This window comes from Oryza brachyantha, chromosome 5 (assembly GCF_000231095.2).
Source record: "Oryza brachyantha chromosome 5, ObraRS2, whole genome shotgun sequence".
Lineage (NCBI taxonomy): Eukaryota > Viridiplantae > Streptophyta > Magnoliopsida > Poales > Poaceae > Oryza > Oryza brachyantha.
The window spans coordinates 6,514,477-6,527,783 of NC_023167.2; the positions used below are offsets into that span (position 1 = coordinate 6,514,477).

The 13,307-nt window shown below is 39.2% G+C and overlaps 1 protein-coding gene across 1 annotated transcript; it reads right to left on the reverse strand.

Moving 5' to 3' along the window:
- Positions 1-1,063: 1,063 nt before the first annotated feature.
- Positions 1,064-12,286, reverse strand: LOC102720051 (serine carboxypeptidase 2-like). Its single transcript, XM_006655079.3, has 9 exons — positions 11,473-12,286; positions 11,283-11,378; positions 11,085-11,177; positions 10,905-10,990; positions 10,012-10,293; positions 9,718-9,845; positions 8,451-8,546; positions 1,861-1,966; positions 1,064-1,275 (listed from the first exon to the last, which is right to left on the reverse strand). The coding sequence occupies exons 1-9, from the start codon at positions 11,879-11,881 to the stop codon at positions 1,099-1,101; spliced, it is 1,473 nt and encodes a 490-aa protein (XP_006655142.3). The 5' UTR covers positions 11,882-12,286; the 3' UTR covers positions 1,064-1,098.
- Positions 12,287-13,307: the final 1,021 nt, after the last annotated feature.

Below are 13,307 nucleotides of genomic sequence, written 5' to 3' on the forward strand. Positions count from 1 at the left end.
TCACTTCAACAAAATTCATCTGCCAGCTTTTCATACCAAGAACAAGATGGAGAAATGAAGGAGAATAAAAAAAATTCTCAAATACACCAAGTCAGAGAGAGAGAGTACAGTGGTAAAGCATAGCAAGGCTAGGCCTGATCTTCAGGCGACCATTTTTGGTGGCCTGGCTCAGGCTAATTGCATGCATGAATGCTTCAGGCCAGGCAAGGAAGAATGAGCTTCAGGGTAGCAACCAAACAATCATCCAAATTTCTTAGGAAGGTGTTCAGACCAGGCAATTTTTTCCAGGGCACCAACCAAACAAGCTCTATGTCCATGAGCAGGCACTGTAACAAGCAAGTGCACAGCCAAAAGGCCCACTAGAAATAGCCTGATGTTCATCTAGATAGCAACCCATCAGGTGATATATTGTAAGAGCACCTCCAGGAATCCTGCAGACTGCAATAATTATCTCCACGTAAGTTGTTTTATGTACAACATTGAGACAACGATTTCCTAAATACATTTGCATTAGATTAGTTCTGCTATGTGTCATCATTAACTTAAGAAAAAATTTAATACAGTAGCAGAGGTAAGTAAGCCTCCTGTCATCACAAACTCTGGTGGAGTGTTCATCCTCTATTTATGGAGAGATGAGATGTTTTCTTTAGCCACTAACAAAAACAATGGGTCTCTCGTAGCGTGCTCTAAAGCACATGAGACCTCTAAATCAGGTTTTTTTAGGGGTTATTTTGTTAGCACACTATTACGCTAGAGGTACGGTACAAACAGTACTTCTGGGCATAAAACCATCTAGCAGTATAATGTAATTCGACGTAGCGAAAAACCCTTTGAGAAAACAAAAATACTTGCTGTTTTGAACGACACTAGCCGCTAAATTTGTTCAACATAAACCTATATATCCAAAGCACACCATCTCATGCCCAACCCCCACGGAGACCCAATTATTAGACCTGTGTAGCAAGAAAATTCGATAATCAAGCTTTCTTCTCCAAATTGATGCAATAGGAATAGGAAAACCAAGCATCCTCTTTCTTTCAACAAGAGGATTCTTATTACCCTTTTTTATTAACCTTTCAATTACAATAAAAGATAATATTAATTTACACTTCCTTGGGCGCTTTTAATTGTAGGTGCATTGGGCATGGGCTTGCCCTTCAAGAAGTGATTGAAGAGTATGAAAGCTTGGCGCGGCCGGTGTAGCGGCACCTCATGCCCTGCGCCTCGGACGGTCACCAGGGTCAGCCCTTTGTATACTTGACTCCACCCACCAACCTAATCAGATCAGATAAACCATATTAAGTATTAGTTAGTCAGCTAATCATGTGAATCCTTCTATAAAAATTTCATTTGTAGAGATGTACTCCCTCTGTTATTTTTTTTATTTAACACATTTGACTATTAGATCTACGTTCGACCGTTCGTCTTATTCAAAACTTTTTCATAAATATACAAAATTAGAAGTCATAATTATAGTTTCTTCAGTATAAATCAAATCACGACAGAACAATTAATAATTATATAAGAATTTTAAATAAGACGAATAGACACAAAATTCAACGACATCAAATAAAAAAGGGAGGGACTAGATGCACAACTGATATGGAATAGGAGATTTGCTTTGGTCCAATAAAAAGTAACAAAAACTATCTCGAGGTACCGGCATCTCACGGTACCAAATCGTTTTTGATTGTTGGATCTAATAGTGCACATCCTACTCAGCTAGATCTAATGGTAAAAAATAATTTGATACCTCGAGGTACTTTTTGTTGGACCGGAGCAAATCTCGTCGAATACAGTTTACTTAAACAGGACGGTGAAGGGCATATACGCTTGCTGAATTATGAAAATGGGGCTGACCTTTATGGCATCATACCAAGGGTACCAATTAATGGTAGTTGGAAGGCCCAGAGCATCTATGGAGTATCTGGTTCCTGTCAATGGAACGACAGCGTCCGTGTCTCCACTGCAAATAAACAATAAGAACATATATATATATTCTTCTCAATCTTCAACGTTATTATAGTATTAGCACTGCATAATTAACACAACGGATCTTACAGAAATTAATTCTTACTGAGTTCTATTTATAAAATACAAATCACAATAAATATGCAGTAATTAAAAATCAGTGTATACGGATTCATAAGACCTCAGCCACCTGAAATCTAGACAGTCCAATTTCAAAAATTTAGGTCCGATATCAGAAAACCATACTGTAGAGTTGTCTGAAAAAGTATTTTATCATTACAATAATTTTGTAGGATTTTGCACACTTATTTCTGTAAAAATTGATGACGAATGTTGTATTTTTATGACCCATAGTTGATATCCAAAATTAATAAAGAATTTTCCTAACCAAACAGACAATTATCCATAATGAAAGTGCGTTCGGTATGTACAGTTGGAATGCAAAATATTTGGTCTGGGCACCAGTATAACCTAATATTCACCTTCCTCACCCGTATTCCTTCACTATGGCCATTTTGCATTATACTCCGTCTCCGTTTCATAACGTAAGACTTTCTAGTCTTGCTTAGATTCGTACGGATGCTAATGAATCTATATATATATATAAATTATATACATACATCAATTGATAAATTTAGACAGGACTAAAAAGTCTTACAATATGAAATGGAGATAGTAGCATACATAGTGTAAGCCATTTATGGGAGTCATCTCGAAACCATAGGCTTGTGGTGCTCAGGTCTAGCAAGTCCAGTGCCAGCGGCGAGGCAAGCTTACAAGAGGCTAACCAATGGGTAGATACGAAGCCGTGTAGTGCGGTGGTAAACCCCAAGAGCAACTCTAACGTCACGCTAGCAAACTTTCCCTAGAGTTTCCTTTCTTTCCCATGTTAGGGTTGTTCAGATTAGATATCACGAAACCATAACGTAGAGTTCAGGGCCGTCTTCAGAAATTGGAGGCCCATGAGTGGAGTGCAAATGAAGGCCTTAAAATGCAAATGGAGGTCAGATACATAGCTACACGGCGGACGTCAGAGCTATCGCTGAGACACGATGTTTTAGTTGTCACTGATCAGCATGGGCCAAAACTTAGAAATCTTGACCCTTTTCGTTTGGCTTTTCAGTAAAAGGTCAAATGACATGGTTGACAATAAAAAATAATTTGTGAATAAAATTTTTATATGTGTTCTTACCAATCTAAAAGTAAGGATTGAAAAATACACTATGATGAAAAGCCCCAAATTTTTATATGCATGTCTTTAAGGTTGATTTTAAATTTTGGTTAATAGACATAAACAAAATCGAAAGAAAATAAGACCGGCTAAACTCTCATGGTAGATTGTAAGGGCCCTTCGGTTTATAGGGCCAGGAGCGGTTGCTCTGACCGTTCGTGGCCATAGACGGTCTTGGAAGAGAAGAGTTGTCTCGAAAATTATTTTATAAATACACTAAGTTTATAAGGTCTCGCACACTATTTCTATAGAAGTAAAGGATGTTCTCAACATTGATGGGCGATGTATATACCCTGTCATAACACTCTCACCTCAGTTTTGGCGTTCTGTCCCATCATGGCCCCAATTGTCTAAAGGATGTTATCTAAAGCATGTTGTTTTCCTTAGCATGACAACAAGTTCGCAAACGTCAAGCTGTTAGCAAGAAGACATTGATCACCTGATTGGCCCCAATTGTCGCTTTACTGCTATGCATCTTCTTTTGAAAATGACGGATCAACAAGCGAATATTTTAGCAAAAGAACAAATTTTTCACATACCCTTGTTAATTCTTAATAATGTACACTCGGAAGACCCCACAAATGTACTGCCGTCTAATCATTTAATCAATATTGCACGTGGCGCATAATCTCCGGAATTCCCTCTTGTTTACGAACTGGTCGTTGTGTGCACCTTTCAGAACAATTAAATTCATCCGTACGTCCAGGGCGGCAGAATTTATCATCGCAAGTGTTTTTAGAATAAATGTATAGTTGAAAATGAAAATTAAGATTAACAACTAACTTAGGTCAAATCGTTACGTTCACAGTGAAAATGACACTAGCATAGTTTTCATGAAAATGACTAATATATATATTTCAATGTATTTTTGTGTTGTATTATTTTGAAAAGGTAATGATTGGAATATACATTAAAGAGTCTTTGCCAATTTACTGCATGATAAATTTAAAACAAAAAGGGAAGAACGCTGAAAAGTTCGTTAATTAAGAATAAGAACATGTGCCTAAACACAAAAACAATAGTGTCGCTCGGTAACATCACCCACGCGTTAGGCTCGTTAGGTATACCCAAATCACTCTGAACTTTGACGTATATTAGCAGATGTATAAATATAGTCTTCACGCGAATTCATTTGTTCTGTCAGCATGAAGAAATCAATAAGTGAAAATCTGGCAAGAAATTAACCATTTTTATATGGCGCCAAATATGTTACATCCACTGCTACAAAAATATTCCCATTGGTGTCAGTTATAATATCCCCCTCAGTGCCAGATTTGTAGCTTGCACCAATTTAGTGGGACCTACGAGTCATCCTCATTGGTGCCAATCCAACAACCGGCATGAACAGGGGTGAATGGTTTTTCAAAGAACAAATTGGCTAAATCGATCCGATGTATCATTTCCTCCCCAATTCAAAGATCAGTTCAGTGCAATACAATGATCAATTCATCTCAATACATAGATCAGTCCCATAAAAATGAAAAGCAAAACCAATCCTAAGTCTAGAGGATGGAGTGGGAGGCCAGGATAGAGGACCTTCTTGGCTTGCAACTGCACCGGGGAATTGGGGCGTCAGCAGCCAGCTCTTGGAGGAGGATGACGGAGGGTACATTCACAGTGCAATCATTGGTGGGGACATCATTGCCCTCATGTTCATCCATCATCTACAATGTGGGATAGGAGGTGGCATTGGGCAGGCTTCACAGAAGCTCCACCCGTTTGTTTCGTGTTTAGTCATCCTGATCCAGTGGACATCATGTAGGGGGAAGGAAGATGCAATCATCCACCATACAGAGTGTTGATGTTATGAGAACCAGGGTGCCGACAGTAGTGGCTTGTAACACAGAAGAACATAGGTGTGCCCTCTAGGATGGGTCGACCACCCTCAAGGGGAGGACATGTCAGGCTATCCTATAAGGGGTCGACCACTATCCAACAAAGGTCAGACCACCCCTAACAAAGGTCCAGACAGGGACAACTCCCCCGGAGGGATCGTGCTACCGTGAGCCCAACACCTGCCAACGTAAGGCAGCGTCTGGGTCCTAGCACTAGGGTCCTTTTGGAGCGTCCTAGGGGATCCCTGGTGTGTTATACCTACCATATTTAATACTGCACCTACCACAGTCAATGTTGCATGCACCTCGTGTCAGAGACATATGGTGTCGAACACACTTTTCTTTATGCTATGCATTGAAGATGGTAGGATGACTTCTGACATCTCCATGGGAAAAGGGATGCCCTTGTCCAGTACCATCGTTCCCATTAAGGAGACTTTTCTCCCCATATTAATTAGGACTATAGTAGTTGTCCCTTCCTAAGCATTTTGGTACCCCTTAAGACTATAAAAGGAAGACCATGCTTAGTGAGGAACGAAAAAAGAAAAAAAAAGAAGAGAAAGCCAGACCTAAACTAGCTCCCCTTAGGAGGGGTCAGATAACCGACCCCTATCCTAAGGAGTAGGTTGATTCCCTCAAGACCTGAGTGCACTTCCATTTAGGAGGGTCAGGATGCCCTGACGTTCTCCCCTAAAGAGCAAGCCAACGTTTGAGCAACCTAATGCTTGACAGTGCTAGCACGGCACACCCCCAAGTCCTAGTATGTGGGCCACATGGAGGGCCTTACAAGGCATTTAACATGCCTCACATGTCATGCCTCACGTGTCATGTTTAATACTATGCAAGAATCATCTTAGATTGGCTTGGTGTCTGATATGCTATCCCCACATAGCGGCATTAAAAGTGATGGGAGGATGCATCTCATTTCCTTGAGTAGGCGTGGAAATAGGGGCACCCCATATCTAGTCCCGTCAATATAATCTAAATCATCAACCCCACTCATGATTCATAGCGGATGGACTCAGACTTCCATGGGCTACCCACTAACTTTTGGACCACCGGTGGAGCCAGGGGGTGGTCCGGGTGGTCCCCGGACCACCCAAAAAAAATGCTAATCAGCCCTTAATACCCAAAAAATGATAATTTTTATCGATTGGTATTCTGGCAAATGACGTAACATGATCATCTTTATTGAGCGGGATGTTTTTTAAAATGGATACAGAAGATATAATGAATACTTTTATAGCCATTAGAATTTAGAAGGCATAGACTTGATAAGAAGAAATGTAATACGGTAATATTCTTTAAATTTTTCTAGTCAGTTAAGCTTCTATTTTATTGCGGGGAAGCCATATATGTTTCTTTGAAACAAAATTTTACTTAACTACTAATTTTATATGTTTCCTTTATTCATATATTCTAGTGTACTCGTAGTCTATTCTATTATTTGTACTTGCATATATATAATATATATATATATATATATATATATGTTATATATATGTGTGTTAGTATACTGTGTTTATGAAAAAAAATCGGTCGGACCACCCATATCCTAAATCCTAGCTCCGCTACTGTTTTGTACCGTTAGTCGTATTACATGTTTTTTCCTAGAAAACTAAAGACACATTTATTTGGCTCATTTAGCCATGTCCGCTTCGCAGCACTGTGATATATCCTTGAAATTTTAAAACTAGGACCATGCGCAACGGAGGGAAGGAGGCTCTGAATTCGATTCAACACCGCTCAAATCGACTAGACTCAGTTGAACCCAATATACTTATCCAATATACTCCATCAAATAATAAGAACATTACCAAAGCAGGGTATTAAGCCTCCTCTACGTGGCACGAATCAATATATTAGCATGTTTCTTAAATTTCATGCACACATTCTCCTCCCCCATCATACCACTGAATCTACGGCTCACAGCATCCCATGTGCTCCCTAGGCAAATCTGGAAAGTGGGGGTTTATCAACCTCTCGATGGAATGGAGGACTTCAACCTCCGACGGGTAGCACGCTAGGTTGGGGAGCACGTTCAAGAGGTCACGTGCATCGCATTTTTCTTGAGGTCCAAGATAGCGTGCAATGGTGCCCACCACCATCTCTACATCGTTGCGCCCAAACGCAACCAGGAGCCTCTACCCCTATATTTATATTTATAGAGAGAAAATCTAAATAATGTCATCGATAAACATCTAAGTCTAAGAGATGCTATTGACGAGTGCAAGTTTTAGGAAATATCATTTTACAAACAAATTTGTCTAAGAAATACCATCACCGTTAGGGTTCCGTCCATTTTTGCCATTAAATACACTGTTCACACTATAGGACTTAATGAAGAAATGCTGACGGAACCCTAACGACGATGGCATTTCTTAAATAAATTCATTTGTACGATGACATTTTATAGAACTTGCACTCGTCGATGATATTTCTTAGAAATAAGTGTTTGTTTATAACATTTTTTAGATTTTCTCATTCTTATTATATATTTTATATCTTTTGTTATAATTAAATGGTTGTTTTGCGCGCTAACACAAAGGCTTTAGGGACAGTCTAGTCGTTGTACACAAGGATATATAGTACGTGATCACGACCAACGCTCTGGGCATTGCGGATTCCCTAGGAGACTTGTGAAGGGAGTTGCGGATCCCCTAGGGGACTTGGGCATGATTCACAATCAGGCACAACTTAATTAGATGAGGTCCGATCTGCTCTAAATAAGTTAATATATTGGTGAGATTGTTAATTTGTAAATGTATCAATACATAATTTTTTGATTTGTTTAGTATTTTGTCTATTCTAAAAAGGCATAGTCGTACATGTGGTGCAGGTTCTTATCGAGCAATACAGTAACTAAAGACCGTCCTAGGGCTACCCTGGAGGGAAAAGACTCTTTTAACTTATTGTCTTCTTCTAGCATGAGTTACTGGCATATGGGTTTGTTTAGTGTAAGGCCGCCTAGATATTAGTCACTCAAAGTTAGGATCCCTTTCTCCATGGAGGGCCATCTAGATCAGCTTAAAGATCATTTTAAAAGCTAATACTGATCACATTCTCATCAGTACCGTACAATAAGTGTTGGTTTGAAAACCGAGCCTGACGATAGGCTTGAAACTGACACTACGGCTGCGTTTGGCTGCCGGATATATAACCAACGCGAAAAAGGTAGTAATATATATTAAATATATTAATATATAGCTAATTAATTATTAGTTATAAAAAAATATAAAATAGATTAATTTAATTTTTAAAGAAATTTTTCTATAGATTTTTTTTGCAAAAAAAATATTTCGTTTAGTAGTTCAGAAAACGTACGTGTGAAAAATGAGTAAATCGAGGTAAATTATAGGAGGTGCTGAACGCGGCCTAAGCCTAAGAAAGCTTTTGTGTGCCAGTGAACTGACCTGAAGACCCATATCCTTAGGCCAGCTGCAATAAGCTCATGGTAGATCGGAAGCACGGTCCTCGGCGAATCTCTCCAGTTGTTGTTCAGGATGTCACTGCCATTGATCCAACAAGCCAAAATGAGCACATCTATGTATAACACTATGATTAACCACATGACGAGCCTGGTGTAAAACAACGTACAAGCATCGTTTTTCTGATAGTTTTCTTTCGAATTTCACTCTGTCACAGTCTTAATTATTATATTGTAGTTAGTTAATTAGGTATTGGTTGCTCTCTTGTGACCTATGTTATTCTTTCGAAAGGGGCCAATTAGAGAATCTTTGGAGCCGTAGCAAGAGAAAATAAACAGACATCAATCATTACCGGTTCGAGATAGAATATTCCTATCATAACTCAAAAAGTTTAATAACCAACAAATCTATAATAGAAATATTTAGGTGCTGAATTAAACGTTAAAACTTCATCACTTTTTTGTTGTGTAGCTGTCATACCTACGTGGATGGCTTATTCTCAATTTGGTGCCAATATATGACAGAAGTTTTTTTTTCTTTTTTTTGCTAGTCTTTCCAAACTGGCCGTAAAAAATTGATAGCATGAATGTGTATTGATCACAGCAACCTATTTATAGAGACACCAAGTTTTCTCATAAAGATATATAAAAGGGTCGATAGTCTATAGCTCTATATGGTTTACAACTAGAGCATTTCTCGAGGAGGTACCACTGTTTTTTATGTAGAATTTAAAAGACACTAAATTTTATATAGAAAACAATAACACCTTCTGGTATCTTCTTAAGAAGGGTAAAATTGCTCAAAAGTTAAATAACAAAACTAAAACCATCGCCACGGTTCAAATCCTCCTAAGTACCCGTAAATATTATGTATAATTGCATACATTTAATTTAGGATTTCACTAAGACCAGTGATTTATCGTTAATCCCTCTGTCGATCAAGTACATTCGTGAATACGGGAGTATGTTATGTATTGTTATAGATATATGGCATCTGTGTAAAAGCAAAGGGTAGTTGGTCTCGTCTTTTTGTCCTGCTTACACTTATAAGTTAAAATTTAAATTTTTAATATTAAATTTAGAGTTAATTTTAAGATTTTTCTCCAGATAGTTTATTTTACAACATTTGCTTTTATATCGCTAAGAACATGTACATAAAAATTATATTTATAGTTTGACTTTTTTCCACATAAAAACCAATTGATAAGGCTGAAAGAACGTCTGGCAAATTAATCATGCATCCATGCACAAACCTGCACGTAGCCCATGTGTAGTTTATGCCGGTGACGTTGGCGTGGAGCGCCGTCTGCACCTCCGGCCGGTTGTAGTACGCCGTCGAGTATATCTCCGTGCACGGATCATACGACCCTGTCATCCATGGCTGTCGTATTCAATTCACGCACACCAAGCGGACTCACATGTCAGTGACCATACGTTACAAAAACTTTTCGAGCAAAAACAACAAATCAAATTAAGAGCTCAAAAATGACTCATGCGGATGGAGGAAGTGAGAGAGATCTAATTGGAAGAAGAATGATGAAACGTACGTAGTGGCCACGCTTGAGCCGGCGCTGCTGCCTCGCCCTCGCCGCCGGCGAGGAGGTCTCGTTGCAGGTGGGCGTGTAGAGGCTGTACATGTCGATGTCGCCCTGCTCCGCCGTGGAGGCGTTGAGCGCGGCGAGGCACGCCGGCGCCGGGTGCTCGCCGGAGTCGTGGACGCACGACGCGTTGAGCAGCCGGTACGTGCCGTCGGAGATGATCCCGTGGTTCCACCAGTGCTCGAACGTGCCCTTGTAGTCGTGGTAGTCGTCCGTCACGCCGTTCCCGACCTCATATATATAATTAATCATGGTAGATTTTTATTTCGATCGCCGTGATCACCAACAAAGTACTGTATTAATTTTTATGAACGTACTGACTAATTACTCTCGGTCCATTCTAAAATATAAACATTTCTAGCGCTTAAATCTTATCTCAAAATATTAGAGCATTCTTCAAAACATGTTTTATCAATCACTTTTTTTTCAATATTCTTCCTATTTTATCGTCGCTCACGCTTCCACTCCCATTCATTCCTTATTTATTGAAGGACACCATATTATTTTATTCCTAATCTTAATTTGCTACGAACGACCCAAAAATATTTATATTTTAGGACGGATGTGTTAGTAGTTAATATGAGGTGCAAATTTAACGGTGTGCGATGATAGATGGGATTTTTCTTCCGTTCCATATTTTAATATAATAGATGACGACATTAATTTTCATCTTATTTAAAAAAAACCTTACAAAATTATCTTACGATTGAATTTATTACCAAAAATTTTTCAAGTATTTCTTATGTTTTTTACATTAGTATAAAACTTTGGAATAAGATACATGATTAATAAACGTATAAAAAATCAATGGCGCCGTGAACGCAGAGGAAGTACGTAGGTACCATGAAGCCTTTGAAGTTGATGAATGGCTTCTCGACGCCTTTGTTGTGCCGGTACACGAGCTGGGACAACTGAGGAACATAGTGCCCTGCAGTAATTAACTTGTTACCATTGAGTAATCCAGAAATTATTGCAGCGAAAAGGAACAAAGCGGAGTAAACTAAAACAGAGCGAGCACATGCCTGCGTAGCTCTCCCCGGCGATGTAGAAATCGCGGTACTTGTATTGCGGAAACCTCTGGAACCACTTCACCAGGAATTTGTACGAATCATGAGCTGAACAAAATAATTAGTAATAATTCTCAGAAATTTTGCCTGAAGCCATGAAGAGAACCGATTGAGATTGGTTAATTCGTTGACTATCTTTTTTTTGCAAGTCACCTGTTCTTTTGTCGCCGGAGTTGTAGAGGTCGGCGGTGGTGTTGGTGTAGGAGAACCCGACGCCGACCGGCGAGTCCAAGAACAAGATGTTCGCCACTGCAGTAGAATCCACAGATAATTAATCACGAATTCATCTCCATGTCCATGGACCATGGCGGAGAGAGATCTTTGTGAGCAAAATTTTGCTGACGTTTGTTCCAGCGGTAGTCGTTGAGGAAGAGGGTGGCGCCGTCGGGGCGGATGCGGAACGCGCCGAGCTCCTCCGAGGCGCCGTAGGCGACGGAGGAGCAGCCGGGCCCGCCGTTCAGCCACAGCACCAGCGGCGCCGGCTGCGCCGCCGCCGGCGCCTCCTGCAGCCAGTAGAACAGCGCGCGCCCGGCCTGCTCGTCCACCGTCACGTACCCGGAGTACATGGCGAAGTCCACCAGCGGCTGCCCGGGAAGACGCGCCACCCTGTCCCCGGCACGGCCACCCGCTGCCGCCGCCGCCGCTCGCCGGAGCCGGCAAGCCAACCCAAGCAGCACGACCAGCTGCACCACTCGGGCCAGAGGAGGAAGACGACGACCACTGCCCATTCTTGGCGCCATCTCCACCACCATTGATAGCAAAATTCTTCTGCACCTGACTTTCTGTGCAGAATTTGTCAGTGCAGATGTTGAAGAAAGTTCAGAACGAGTATATATAGAGAGAAGTTTTTCTTCTCTTTTATTTCTTTACAAGAGTTGATGTCATTTTTGCATTGGATTACACGCTTTCCTGATGTAACCCCCCGTCTCTTTTCCACCAAATTCCAGTTTATATTCGCCAAATCTGACCGCGAAATATGGGGCTAAACCACGTCAAGATTGTGACATTGTCAGTTCAGTTACTGAATGGACAGGGGAGAACCAAAGCTAGGAGAGGAGAAGAGGAAGAAACCGTGGAGATTTCTTGGACGCCATCCTGGCATTGCTAGCTGGTTTCTGCACAAACCTGGAGCGCTTTTAAGATGGTGTAGCCTTGAGCTGTAGGATAAATCTTGACACAGCCTTCTTAAATAATGATATATATATCTGACCTCAGTTTATAAATCTGCTGGGGGGGAAAGAGATAATCACTAATGCACTTAGTTGTCCTTTTTGTATAGCTAGCTGTGCACGGGAGAAATGAGAGTTTACCATATTGGCAGAATCCTAACCCATTAAAATGGACCAATGAACTTTGTAGAGTATCGAAATAAATTGTGTAAATCATAAAAAAACAAAATAATACAATAATTGTAGGATCTGACACATCTATGATTATTGATGTTTATTGCATATATAAAGTAGTATAAAAAGGAGTCAGCATGCAATTTTCCTCTCATGGACTATAAAATCCCCCACGTTAATCACAAAACAAAAAATAGAAATCTGATTAGATATAAAATTTCAGAATTAAAAATAAAACAGAGTCCATGTGTAAATATAATTTATAAAAATACAAAAGTTGGATTAAAAGTCAAAATATATATAAGTAATAGAAAAATTAGTCACCATGTTCACTCTCACGGGATAGAAAATCCCACGTTCATCGAAAAAAATTGAAAATCTAATTAGAAATACAATTTTGGAATTACAAATATAGAAAAGTAAAAGAAGAGTTCATATGTAAATACAGTTCAAAAAAAATACAATATTTGGATTAAAAGTCCATTATATATATAAAGTAATAAGAAAGGAGTTGCCATGTTCGCTTTCACGAGATAGAAAATCACATGTTAATAAAAAGAATAAAATAGCAATCTAATTAGAAATACAATTTCAAAATTAAAAATACATAAAAGTAAATAAATAGTCCAAGGGTAAAATAGTTGAGAAAAATACAAAATTTGGATTAAAAATTTCAAAAATAGTTAATGTTGAGTGTAGAGTCAATCTAAATGTGCAACTTGGAAACAATTATAATTCAATTTCAAAATTAAAAATTAAAATAGTCCATTTATAAATACAATTTAGAAAATGTAAAATCAGAATTAAAAATAAACAAATAATTAATATTGAGTAA